General features: G+C 43.6%; 1 protein-coding gene across 1 annotated transcript in view; it reads left to right on the top strand.

The window, feature by feature from the left end:
* Positions 1-14,637, top strand: part of LRFN2 (leucine rich repeat and fibronectin type III domain containing 2) — a 219,182-nt gene that overhangs the window by 158,068 nt on the left and 46,477 nt on the right. The window contains exon 2 of the mRNA XM_032790200.2: positions 5,196-6,588. Coding sequence (XP_032646091.1) covers positions 5,216-6,588 — 1,373 coding nt within the window. The 5' untranslated portion in view covers positions 5,196-5,215. The remainder of the gene's footprint in view (positions 1-5,195; positions 6,589-14,637) is intronic.

Raw genomic sequence — 14,637 nt, 5'->3', positions numbered from 1 at the left:
GGATTCCACTTCCAGTAAGATTAGATTGATTGAATCTATCTAATGTTACTGGAAATGGAATCCCAAAATCTATATATAGTGTGGGAGGATCAATCTAGGTTTTAGAGTTTGGGGCACAGGTACCAGAATGTGCAACCAGGGGGCCATGCCTCTCCTTTTTACTGTCCATAAGGGCGAGCGAGCAGTGGGGCTGAGAGGAGAGAGTGGGGCGGCAGGGTCTTGAGGGGAAGAGGCAGCGTGGTGGGGCAGGGCCATGGTTTGGGCACCTGTGGCCCTCCCACTTTTAGGGGCCTTCTGCTGCTCCTGATTTGGGGTGGTTATTAGTTTACCCAAACCCATTTCTTGCCAGAAGTGGAATCGCCATATCTCATGAAAAAGGGAGTTCTCATTGTTATACCCATTCCGTCTGAAACCAGGAAGTACCAAGGGCATCACAAGAGAGTCTAGATCTTGGGAGATCTTCAATAAGCTTTGGATACTGTTCATACTTTTGAATTTTCATCCAAACATTGGGCTGGAAGTCTCCATTCCTCCTGTGGGAAAAACCTAAGGCATGGCGGAAGAAACTGCACTGGAAACCCCACAACGTTCTGTCCTTGAGGAGCCTCATCCATACCTTAACTGACTAACTTTCTAGCCTCATACAGAACCTGAATAAAAAAGCTTGCATGTACCATGGATTCCTAGGGCTCAGCAGAGAGCAAATGCACATGTCCTGAAATCCTACAAGCTTGTTGCTGGGCCTTGCTGTTGCAAGAGCAGTCTAAGCTCCATTAGCCAGCACACAACTGAATGAACGCTAATGCACTGGGCTCCAGCTTAGCGGCTCATCATTAAGAGCCCAATCTGCCACTATCATTGATGAGTACTCACTGTTCTCTCACAAGCAGCTCCACTGAAGTCTTTGAGGCTATTCGTATGGGTAAGGTACTATTTGGTAAAAATTACATAAATGGGCTCTAAGGTAGAGCATCACAAGGAAGTCTATGGTACCAAAATACCAGTGCTGGTGATATGTCACAATGGCTGGGACTTTCTACTGAAAATAACTAACACAGTCATACTTCCAAATAGCATACTACAGTCAGAATGACAGCTGCCATGATATGCCACTCCTGCTAAAGATGCTATTGATCCTTCTGCTGGTAAAAGCATTTGCGTTCTCTCTCTCTCTCTCTCAAACACATAAACACACAGCAGATGAGCTGTCAAATCTTCCACAGATGGTTTCCCCATTGGGGTTTGCATTGCTATTTAGAAGCTCCTGTTTACAGCCTCCTCTCTGTGTATCAATGCCTGTTTTCCATAATTAAGTTCTGTTCCTGCCCCTGTTTTTGCAAACCTTTTTCACTCTGATGCTCTCAGTCAACTGTCTCCCAAAATTGCTATGATATTTAGCAGCATCCAAAACAGAAAGGAAAAAAGGCAGTTAGGTAATTGGGATACTTAAAGGAAACTTTGCTCCGAAGTGCTCATTTATATTTTCAAATATATGTTTGGGGATTGGAGATGTGGGGCAAGAGAGAAGCTGGGGAAGGGCTTATTATTAATTAACTGTATTGATCTTTCCCCAAAATTGTTTTTTAAGCTGCTTTTTGTTTATTGTTTCAGCTGGTAGGGCAATATACAAAATTAAGACCTCACAGCACAATTATGATTAAGGTTCAAAAAGCCTATTGTTTGTAGAAAACTAGCAACTGATGATAATATAAAGGATATTTATAGAGCTTTGCTAACTATGCCATAGATTTGCATCAATAACATAGTTGCTAAGTCTTAACAAACCTCTTTTAACTATTAGTTCCTTATTTAATATATAAGGCAAAAAGACACGAATTGAGTCCTTTTTAAAAAAACTCTCACTCATGTTTGTTTGTAAAGCTCAGCAATTACTGATGCTTCAATCCTTCCCCCATAAAATAATATTATATAAATGCTAGTATCCTAACATCGCTGATCAACCCCGTCTTTAAAGAAAAAAATCCCAATGCCCCCTCCCCGTCACACCTCCCTCAAAATTCCCAACTGTGTACAGCTCAGCACATGGTATACTTTTACATTTGTATAGCTCCTTTCTTCCTCTACTGGTATACATGCTGTATTAGGCAGTATACCAGAATAACTTTTCCCACTAGTGAAATGCAGCCACCTCTAGGCAGAGGACAACAGCTGTTTTTGGTGCACATGAACAGTGTATTACAATTTAGGGCAGAAGAATCTGTACGCGGTTGAAACTGCAGAAACAATTTAAGGAGAAGCTCAGTTATTCAGATACCATGGCGATGAGAGTAGAATAAAATCTGCATAGATACAAGATAGTTGGAATGTACTTCACCCAGTTAATAATTTGGCAACGCCTCCCAATGCTTTAGCACCCAAGTGGTCAGGATTTGAGTCCTGTTATACAAACAATGAAAGCAGCCCATGATAACAAATGATTCTGGTCCCTAATTCTCATTGACTGTAATGGGAGCAGAAGCTGTTTCTCTGAGCAAGAATTGGAAAACATTCATCAATGTGATAGACTTTGGTTTCCTATGCCAGAGGATTATTAACCAACCTGGATCTCGTCTTTGCATTATGATATAACAGGTGGACAATGGTCTTTTCAGCTGTTGGATGAAGTAGATATAAATACATAGTTAGCTGTATTTGTTGAAAAGTGTTCCTGGTGTCAGATGGTTCCTCAGGGGTGAATGGCATTCCAGTGCTAATAATCACTGCAACTCTCTGTAGGGTGCTGTGTGAAATTGCAGCGTATGAAGTGGTAACATCTCTCCAAGCCATTTTTAGACCCAGATGATTTATTTATCACCTACAAATATGTAGGGTCAGAATTACTCTAGGTAAATGTTTCAGAGTGGACTCTTCCCTCCTTGGTTAAGCTTGTTTACTTCTTCCTTCAGAGCAGACAATGTAACACAGGGCTTGATGTTACTCAGTATAAAAGATGATGAGATGCAGGGGTGGAGATAAATACTTCAATCACTTACCAAAAGCAAACCTCTGAGATGTCTCCTCATTAAATCAGATGAAGCCACCTTGGAAACGTGGGCCTGTAAATGGAACCAATATAGCATGAGTATGTCTTCTTTCTTATTTTATAAGGTTTCCTTATCAAAGGATGCTACTAAAGAGTACTGAAAGCATGAGGCATCTTTGTGATCAGGAAGGGGTGCTACATGCTCCTACGGTCACAAATAGTGGTGTGAGGTTATGTAGTAGAAGTGATGAAGGTCAAATGGAGGTGAACTCCTCTCATCAGTGATTTAGGGCTGGCTTGTGCTTTAAGGAATAGCCCCGAGCAAGGGACAGGTGTGTAAACTTCACCTCCCTGGGAGTTAACCCCTGGGTGACTTCACAGTTCATGGACACCTCTCGGAGAAACAGTTCCCTCCCATCTTCCCCCTTGCCTCTGGGCCTGGGGTAGAGGGAGAATTGCCCACTTCTTATCCCTCCCTAGCTATGGGGTGAGGAGGAATGAAGGGAGTAGGCAGGCATATAGCCTGTGCATCCAGACCCAAGGATTAGATAGTCCATGCAGGGATCTGGGGGTGTTTTTACTCCCCTGCAGAGGCATGTGGTTCCAGGCATGATCTAGCCCTCTGAATCAATCCCCTCTAAGTGTGTTTTGTTTGTTCTTTGAATTAATGCTTCTAGCAGATCAAGATGGCCAGATATGTTTGCACATGAGATTTGAGAAAGAGATGGAAGCAATGAGGCAAGGAGAGACAAGAAAGATGTTAGGGACAACAGAAGATGAAGGGGAGAAGGCACTGACATCAACAGACCAAAGGGATAGAAAGGAAGATGATTCTAGACTATGAATGTGAAAAGAGGGCAGGGGACAGGAGAAGAGAGAAAGCGATTAGGTCTACGTAGAAATTCGGAATGAGTCTATGAAGTGTTTTAGAATAGAAATCAAGTTCTAGCTACTGTATAATTTAGATACTCTAGAAACACTTTAAATTTCAAGGCACCAATGTCTCAGATCCCGTTTTTACTTATATGGTAAACTTTGCCCATGTTAATTACCAAGGTCCAGATAGTTTCCCCCCAACAAGTTCTGCATGTGGAGGGGAATCTATGCATGTGGTTCTCTCCTTTCCTGCATGGAAGGGCACTTAACTGTCTCCACAGCACCGCTCCCCCTCTTCAAGTCTCCACAAAGACCATTCTGTGGGTCTAGAATCTGCACAGGGGAAGAGAGTAGAGACTGGCTGGCCAAGGGGGAATGGACAGGTCAGGGAGGATGCACATTATTCCATTCAGACCCTGTGGGAGGTTTGCTACAGGCCAGAGCCAGCACAGATGTCCTACAGATCCCTGGAGATCTGCTACATTGGACTCTGCAGCCTTTTCCATGGGGGTGACGTCTGGGTGAGATGGCATGGTGAGGTTGAAGGGAATCTCCATGCAGTGAGTTTTAAAGGAGACTTCCTCGCCCTGAGCTGCGTCCAATGGGTTTAGCCATGGAAGGGGATAAACTAGCCTCCCCCATGGACTGGCCAGATAATTACACTATAATTATTATATAACTGAAGGAGAAATATGTGGCTATTTTTATCCTCTACATTGTAACTTTTGACCCTAAGTTTAACTCCACATTATTATGTAGGGACGTGTAATTACTAGTGGACACCTTCTGCCCTCAGAGAAGTATGCATAATTTCCACTGAAGTCACGCTGATTTTAACTGAGAGCACTGCCCAGCGATAGGTTATGTCCTCATCCTGCTACCTAATATTTAACTGTAAACCTTGTTATGTTACCATATAGCTAAAGAGCAATTAGTCATCAAAACTCATGAGCAGACATAAACCATAATGTCTGTAAATATGAATGGTCATTTTGGATAACTTCTATTCCACTCCAATTTGAAACATTACCATCAGAATCTGAAAGAAAAAGGGAAAAAAAAGTGTTTTATGGGGGAGAAATTGACCCATACTGGGTCAAATTAATAGTCCATCTAGCCCAGTATCCTGTCTTCTGACAGTTACCACTGTCAGATGATTAAGAGGGAACGAACAGAACAGGGCAGTTTCAAGTGATTCATCGCCTATTGTCCAATCCCAGCTTCTCCCACATGACTGGGAGAAGCTGCACTTGAGCTGGTTCTTTGGGGAAGATATTAGCTAAAAAGCATGACTGGAAAGGCTGCTGACTCAATTGTAATTCTTCCTTTCTTGCAGGTACTGCTGCGTGATTTACCATGGAAAAATTGCTCTGCAGCATCCTGGTGTTTGGAATGGCAGTTGCGGTCAATGCTTGTCCCAAATACTGTGTGTGTCAGAACCTCTCAGAGTCGCTGGGGACTCTGTGTCCCTCCAAGGGCCTCCTTTTTGTACCATTAGACATAGACCGAAGGACTGTTGAACTCCGACTCGGGGGTAACTTCATTATTAACATCAGCCGACAGGACTTTGCCAACATGTCTGGCCTTGTTGACCTCACTTTGTCCAGGAATACGATCACTTACATTCAGCCCTACTCCTTCGCTGATCTAGAAAGCCTTCGGTCTTTGCATTTGGACAGCAATAGGCTACCCAACATTGGAGAGGATATTTTGAGAGGCTTAATTAACCTTCAGCACTTGATAATAAATAACAACCAGCTGAGCAGCATCTCAGATGAAGCCTTTGAGGATTTTCTGGTGACGTTGGAAGACTTGGATCTTTCCTACAATAACCTCCAAGGCATTCCCTGGGAATCTATAAGGAAGATGGTAAACCTGCACCAGATTAGCTTGGATCATAACCTGATAGATTATATTACAGAGGGGACGTTTGCAGATCTTCAGAAATTGGCCAGACTGGATCTAACCTCTAACAGACTTCAAAAGCTCCCCCCAGATCCCATATTTGCCAGGTCCCAAATATCTCCATTAGAAGCAACTCCATTTTCTCCACCTCTGTCTCTTAGCTTTGGAGGCAACCCGCTGCATTGTAACTGTGAGCTGCTGTGGTTAAGGCGGCTTGAAAGAGATGATGATATGGAAACTTGTGCTTCCCCGCCAAATCTAAAGGGAAGATACTTTTGGTATGTACGGGAAGAGGAATTTGTTTGTGAGCCACCTCTCATAACCCAGCATACTCACAAGTTGCTGGTTTTAGAAGGGCAAACTGCCACATTAAAATGTAAAGCCATCGGGGACCCATCCCCAGTCATTCACTGGGTGGCTCCAGATGACCGACTCATTGGGAATTCTTCGAGGACAGCAGTCTACGATAATGGTACTTTAGATATCGTTATCACGACATCCAAGGATTATGGAACTTTTACGTGCATCGCAGCCAATGCTGCTGGAGAATCGACTGCGACCATTGAGCTCTCGATCGTGCAGCTTCCACACCTCAGCAACGGTACAGGCCGAGCTGCCCCACCCAAATCCAGGCTTTCTGACATCACGAGCTCCAGCAAGCCCAATCGAGGGGAGACGAAAGGTCCACCAGAAAGGACTGTCTTGGTGTCAGAGGTGACAACTACCTCAGCTTTGGTCAAGTGGACAGTGAGCAAGTCAGCCCCCAGGGTTAAAATGTATCAGCTGCAATATAACTGCTCAGATGATGAAGTTCTAATTTACAGGTAAATGTGACTGCCAGTTTTTCCTTTGAAACTTGAGATGATGGGCATGTGGGGGGAAGGAGATTGGGTTAATAATGGATGATGTAGCCTGTCATTGTTATGTCACTGGTTTGAATCTGACCCAATATGCTGGTGACAAAAATTCCTTACTATTTGGTAGGTCTGTCTATCTAATCTATCTACCTGTATACAGTACTGATCACTACAGTATCTAGGTTCTGACTGGACCATTTAATAGTTAATTGGCATCCATGTTGGGGGGAAAAAATCACCATTGCAGTTGACACCCTTGTTGGTACTCTTGCAAAAGAAGGCAAAAATTACTTCGCTTGAAAATTAAATTCCTTTCCCACATGTAGAGGTCCCCACCTGCCACTCCGCCACCCTCAACCAGGATCAGGTTTGAAGCATTCTGGTATGGAGGGAAGTGGTGTAGATTAAAGCTTGTCCTGTCTGTCTGCAGCCCGTGTTCTACTTATTCCAAGGAATAAGTGATATCCGTTGAGTTCTTCAATCTGGCACCTTTAACCATATTGGGGCTTTATTCTTCTCTCACTTACACCAGTTTTACACTTCTGTCACTGATGTTGTTACTAGAGCTTTTTATAATTTACACCAATGTTCATGGAAAGAAGAACCAGACTCATAACGTCACTCCAAAAATGTAGGGCCTGATAAACCAACAGTGCTACTCAAGCTTTACACCAGTTTTGATTTCAGTGGCATTCCATTGGTATAAAACAGGAATAAATCAGGGGGGAAGCAAGCACATGAAAAGGAAAGACGCTGTAAATTTGAGGTGTTAAAAAAGTAGTAGGAAATGCCTTAACAAAATAGGAAAAATAACTGTGTTATTGCTTTTCTCTTCTGTGGGAAGAAAGAATGTAAGATTGATGTAGTGTGTTTACGCTAGTGATAAAAACAAATAATCTTTAGAAACCACTCCTTTCTGCCTTGTGCTGCAAAGACCGCAATAGCAGGTGTACTGGGCTAAATTGTACCTAATGGGAAATCCCTTGTCAAAACACAGGGGCTATGCATTTTTTGTCTATGACGATGGTTGTGATATTATCTTTGGGCCTGACTTCAGTGGGAGTTGGGGCACCCATAGAGTCACAGGAGGCACTCCCCAAAAGCAAAAGGTGTTTGCTTTTAGGCTGAATCCTCACCTGCCTGCTGATAGCTACTATAATATCTGGTGAGTGCTCACTTGACCTTTTCACTCTGTTCATTCTCACATCCCTGTTGCATTCATCTTTGATTTCAAATGGCAAATGCCAACGTTTGTAGAAACCGAATTTTAAATTAACACATGCAAGTACTTGAGCCAGAAGTTCTTATGTGCTCAGCCAATCAAGAAACAGAAACATTACCATGTGATGTATCGGGCTGCTCACAACTCAGTGACACAGCTCAGAATTTGAATACTGGAAATCAAATCCATAGAGTAAAAAATGTAGAAAAATTCAAATACCGAATAAATCTGAGGAAATCACAATCTGATCATATATTTTATCCAAACAAAAATATGTTAAATTAATCAGATCAATTACTAGATGGACATTATTTGCTTTGCTTTGGCTAACGTAATGTAGAACTGGTGTTCACCTTGGGTTTCACCACCAGGTGAAACTGGGTAAACTGAAAGGGGAATAATAAACTAAGTAGCAGTAGAATATTAGGAAGAGAAGGGATCAACATATGATAGTCCCAATTTCCCCTGAGGACCAGCTCTAGAGGTAAGGCCTAGTGGTGTTTAAGTTCTTGATTTCCCTGGAGGTCTGAGGCAGCAGCTGTGAAAACAGGTGGGCCTGAAAATTGTCTTTTAATGCAAGAGCTAGCCATGTAGACTGTCTGATGATGATTATGAAGAAAAGACTGTCCAGAAAAAATAAAAATGATGCAAGAAATACCATCTAATGGTTAGACTGGAGGGGACTGGGTGATGTGGTAAGAATAGAAGGAGTGGAAGATGTCAGAAATGGTCCCTTCAGCATGGCCTGAAGGAATGAGCAGAGGCCTAGAAGTCAGAGTCCTGAATTCTAATAATGGCTCTGCTGCCAACCTGGTGAGTGGCTTTAGACAAGTCACTTTGCTGCTCTGTGCCTCAGCTTCCCCATCTGTAAAATGGAGACAATGATCTTTGCTTTCTATCTGACAAAAGACACTGTGAGGAGGAATTAATTGTACCTAGCACTTTTTGTCCATAGATTTCAAAGCCTTTAATGAAGGAAGGTAAGTGTCATTATCCACACTTTACAGAGAGGAGAACTGAGGCATAGCAAGGTGAAGTGACTTGCCTGAGGTCATACAGCACATCAGTGCAAGAGATAGGAACCAAACCCAGGCCTCCTGAGCTCCAGTTCAGTAACCTGTCTATTGGCCCGTTCTACTTCTCATAGTTTATTTGCTAATATTAGTTAGCTCTTCTTTAATAGGTACTCACATGTCATAATCATGAACATGGTAGTAAAGCCTAGAAAATATATTTTTTGTACAGTATTTGGACTATATAAAGTATTGTGTAAATGCTAAACAATATTTCAGTGTTTAAATAACACAGCGACAGGCACTTTGTAATCATCTAAAAGATATAGACAGGGTTGATGCGCATTGGCAGGGCTCTGAAAGGAGGAAGCTTGCCTTGCTGCTGTGAATGCTATATGCATTGAGGCCAAGTTTGCTGCGTTGTTCGCTCAGCCCTTTTCATTAACATTAAATTCATTTTCAAACAGAAAGAGTGAGGGACTCCATCCTTATTGTAAGTTAAAACTATTGATTGATCTCAATGACAATTGCATACAACACTGATCACGATATGCCTTTCTTCTGGCCTGTAGGTCTCCGCTGTCTTCTCAGGGTCACTCTGCACATGTTGCAGGCTGTGCAAATGGGATAGCAGGTTTCCAATGACCTTATGAAAATTAAAAGACCTGGGAAATAATGAGAAATGTTTCCCATCAACTCTCCTGACTGAATGGAGCAAAAAGGTTATCAAAATCCGAATCTCAGCTCTTGATTCATTAGTGCTGGCGTTATTAGGACTAATGGAAGTGGCAGCCCAGTAATCTGTACGTGCTCCTGTAATTTCTGCCTGGGGCCTGATTCTGCTCCCATTGAAATCAACAGCAAAAAATCCTATAGATTTCAATGAACACAGGATCAGGCCTCTGATGCACAGCTGCAGTACATCTAGGTCAAGGTCAACAGTAACCTGTGTTCTACTGCCTTGGAGTGATAAGGAGAAGGTTGAAAGAGTGAACTGGTACCTAGGTAAGGATATTGCACAGTGCTTGTGTTTACAGACATGGTGACCTGATCAGCCTTAATTTGCAGTGATGATCTTAGGCATTACCTCTGGCATTTAAAGAGCAACCTGCCTTCCCTGATGTAAGATACCACATGCCGCCCTTTCTGCATCACTGTGATCATTGTGCCAAATCTCCTGTGTGTCAACGGCATTTGTAAATAACTAAAAAGTCTCTTCTTTGGCTCTCCACTCAGCTACCTGCCACCTTGCAAGTGTGGTAGTATTTAAAGAGAGCTTGACACACAGGTTGTATGTCATAGCCCTGCTTTGTGACAGATTGGCAGATGGGCACCATTAGCTTATTACTCCGTGCCTGGATGCAGTGACCACTGTCGTTTCCTTTTATCTTGACTGCTGTTAGTTCTGTTGGTGTCAATTGGTGGAGTTATATTTTGATTAGAACAAAAGCTGTCTGTCTCTCTTGCGTGGCCTCTTCTGCTTCTGCTTCACTGGTCTTGGTTTTTGTTTTGTCTTCCTCTCGCTTTCTGCTTTCTTTTTCCATTTAATGATTTTCCTTTTTTGGTCCTCTTTTTCTTATAGACCCCCTCCCCCCAACTCTCCATTTCCCCACTCAGATACATGCTGTTTGGAGGCCATTAATTATTGGAGCCATGAGGCTGCCATGTGTTGTCATGGCCAGCTGGTGCCACAGGAGCAGGGAAACAAAGCTTGGCCTAGCAGGTTGCTGCCTGTGCCTGCAGCCCATATACACTTGGGCTTTTCCCACACTTGGATACTGTAGGGAGTAGCACAGAAAAAAGGAGGGAAGATGGGGGAAGGTTTCAAGGAGTTCTTTGCTGCTTTATGGACAGTCGCAGGACACATTTGCAGTGGGATGTTTGGGGGGCGGATGGATCTATAATCACATAACTATCTCATGGTTCCCCTCTTCTGTCTCTGGACCATTCAGGCATCTCACCCTTGGGATAGACTCCTTTGGCAGGGCTGGCTCCAGGCACCAGCACTCCAAGCAGATGCTTGGGGCGGCAGTCTGCAAGGGGCAGCAGTCCGTGTGTTTTTGCCCCCAAGCAGTGCGCCAAATTGCCACCGTGGACAGCGGGGGCAGTCTGTGCGCCATTAGGGCGGCACTCGCATTTCCGTGGCGGCGGCAATTCGGCAGCAGCTTCTATGTTCAGCTGTCCGTGCCGGCGCAGCTTCTGTTTTCTGGCTGAAGACAGAAGCTGCCGCCAAATTGCCGCCGCTGGGGAAATGTGTGTGCCGCCTTAACGGCACACGGACTGCCCCCACGGTCAGTGGCGGCAATTCGGTGCACTGCTTGGGGCAGCAAAAACAGTAGAGCCAGCCCTGTCCTTCAGCATGGGATACATTGTTCTTAATGTCTCCTGGATCACTTTGCCCTCCAAAGTGAATTATGGCAACAGACAGTGGATAGAGAAAGGCAGATGGAAAGATGCAACAGTAACCAATCATAGAATACCCAGTTGGAAGGGCCCTCAGGAGGTCATCTAGTCCAACCCCCCTGCTCAAAGCAGGACCAATCCCCAACTAAATCAGTGGGGAGGGAGGTGCATCATCTTACAAGGGAAGCAAATAATGTGAAGTTCTCTCCTCCCTTTTTGTTAAGTGTTTTAATTAATTAACATTTATGTTATGTTTGGGTTTTTTTGTTGTTGGACACAAGATCTCTGTTGCGTGGCATTTCATTAGCAATAAATAAATGCAGCAGATAGGCAGACTTGGAGGAAAGAGATCTTTATGAAATATGCCAAGTGACCAGTGTTGCATGCTATGGCTCTGGCGTTTGAGAAGTAGCAGCCTGAACTCTGCTTGCATTCCTGAGACCCTGGGTGCCATATCACACTAGATTCCTGAGGAAACCAGATCTTCTTTCTCCACTTCCACGCCTCATATTACTGTTATGCCATTTGATAAGCAACAGAAAACATCTATCCAGTAGAGGTTACTAGCACTAGCCTAGTTAGAGATACTTTTTACTGTGGATTGCAGTACACATTTAGGAGTTCTTCAGTTCCACTTGCTTATTATAGTCAAACACAGAAATAATAGAAATGTAAGACTGACAGGGACCTCTCGAGGTCATCTAGTCCATCCTCCTGCACTGAGACAAGTATTAAGTATGCCTAGACAGGTGTTGTCTAATCTTTTCTTAACCCCTCCCTCCCCACTGCCATTATGGGGATTTTACAACCAACCTCCCTAGGTAATCTGTGTCATACACATATTTAAATTATGTAAGCTAAGGCAAGAGAGCTTAAGGGACTTGACTGGCTTTATGACTTGGGCCAATGCAGCGTCAAAGAACACAGGAATCCGGACGCCCAGTCTCCTGTCCTTCACAGTTCTCCCAGCTTGGATTCGTAACAACCTTGTTATGGCCACAGCTTGAAGCTGTTGAGACAATGGCACAAAAGGGGGAATTGTGATGTCAGGTGGGGAATATGCCAGTAGAAATGGCAGAAGTCTTAGGAAGAAAAGACCTAAGTTTTCACCTGAATGTCTTTATCAAGCAGAGCAAATGAGGAGAGAAATACGGGATGCCAGAGAAATTAAATAAAATGGTCTCAAGACACATCTTTTCTATCTTTTTTCTTTTCCTCTGTCCCCCACCTCTAAAGCTGATCAACACCTTACAAGGGCAGAGACTTTGGGCCCAATCCTCAGCTGGTGTAAATCGGTGTTACTCCACTGAAGCCAATGGAGCTGCACTGATTTACCCCAGCTGAGGATCTGGCCCCTTGTCTCACATCTGCCAGGTGTTGTATGCAGTGGCGCTGTGGCTGTGTCAGTCCCATGATGTTAGAGAGACAAGGTGGGTGAGGTAATATTTTTTATTGGGTCAACTTCTATTGCTGTGTGTTTGAGAGAGAAGTGCTTATACAGAGCTCTTCTTGACATCACAAAGCACAACACTCCCCTATTGCATTATATACATAAGAATAGTAAAGTAGGGAATGCTGTGAGAAGCTCTGCTATCTAAGTATCCCAATAGCATGTAAACTAGCAAAGACCTCTTTGACACATAGAGCATCCAAGAACACAGGCTGTATAGATTCGGAGAGCCACATGGGTTGCTCACAATTCCTTTTCTAGTTCCTACCAAATTAACATTTTTAACTGTAAGAATAATTATAGCTCTGGTTCTCTTTGCTTTCTATACTTCCCCTCCTTCCTTCTCTCCTGTGAAACTGGCATCCCCCTTCTGCTGGAAATCCTCTATATCCCCATAAACAAGCAGAATGGCACCTGCTGGCTGGAAGTGGGATGGAAATAATTGTTGCTTTGGGGCTTCAGTGCCCCCGACGGTGTTCCGTGCAGCAGCCAGGGTGAGCTAAGGTAGCTGCAGCTCGTGCTGCTGCTTGCTTCCGTTCTGACAGCTAATTATTTGAAAAGTGAGCTTGAATTTTCGTAATTGTCATATCAGAGAGAGCCAGTGGAAATTACAAGGGCAGAAGCCAGGTGACTGTGGGGACATTTTGAAATCTATGTGATTCTGTGTTCAGCAGTCTGGTCCTTCCCCACACGCATGCACACAACATGAAGCACATTTAAATGTGCTTCATTACTAAAGCAAACTTAGATCGGAGGAACCATTATGCAGTTTTGTATTACAGTAGAATCTAGTGCACTGAGCCGAGATCAGGCACAAGGCCCTGTCCTGAAGAGCTTACACTCAGCCAACAGAGAGAGAGAGGGCAAATAAAAGTACAGAGAAGGAAAGGATTTACCCAGCGCAATGGCAGAGCTGGAACTAGAACCCAGCTTTCCAGAGCAGTGCCCTACCCAGACACAGCAGTTAAAGCGCTAGCCTAGACCTTGGGAGACTTGGGTTCTTTTCTATGTTAGTGCAGCACCCTGAACAATGGGAACCGCAATTCTGATTTGAGACTTTGGGCACCATCCTAATGTAATATTATCATAAGCATCTTTCCCAAATCTGGACCTTAGCGTCCAGAAATCTGGGTGCTTGCATGAACCCCTCTAAGCTTAATTACCAGCTCAGATTTGATCTCGCTGCCACCATCCAAAAATTCCAGGGTTTTGGCTCCCTCTGGTCTCCCCAAACCCTTCCCTGGGGAACCCCAAGACTCAGAAGCCTTGAGTCTTACCACAAAGGGAAATAACCCACTTCCCTTCCCCCTCTCTCTCCCACCCAGACTTTCCTCTCTGGGCTAACCTGAGAGTACTGATGCAATCTCTTTACATCACAATACCAAGAAGCATGTCTCCTCTATATTCCACAAAGAGACAAACCCCAAATACAAGGAAACAGAAATGATTCTATCTCTCTTCCCCCCTCCCACCAATTCCCTGGTGCTGCAGAGCTTACCCTCCGTAGATCTAACACAAAGAGAATTCCCTCCCCTTCGTTCCTTAGCCTACCCAGAGAGAAAAAACTCAAACAAGTCTTAAAAGAAAGCTTTATATAAAAAGAAAAAAAAACACATGAACATATGATCTCTGCATTAAGTTGACAATACACAGGGCTATTACTTAAAAGAAAAATATGAATAAACAGCCTTATTCAAAAAGAGATACAATTTAAACATTCCAGCAAACTACACACATGTAAATAACAAAACATATAAAAGCCTATTGTTTTGCTACCTTTGTACTCACAACTTTGAAAACTGAAGATTAGAAGCTTGAAGATAGAAAGAAGCCTCCCATAGCCGAGAGACAGACAAAAGACTCAGACCCAACATTCCCTCCCTGAGTTTCCTGATTGATCCTCTGGTCAGGTGTTTGGTTCCCTTTGT

The sequence above is a fragment of the Chelonoidis abingdonii genome, chromosome 3, assembly GCF_003597395.2.
Source record: "Chelonoidis abingdonii isolate Lonesome George chromosome 3, CheloAbing_2.0, whole genome shotgun sequence".
NCBI classification, from domain to species: Eukaryota; Metazoa; Chordata; order Testudines; family Testudinidae; genus Chelonoidis; species Chelonoidis abingdonii.
Note: the sequence above shows the minus strand (reverse complement) of the source record. Positions and strands in the feature narration are given on the sequence as shown.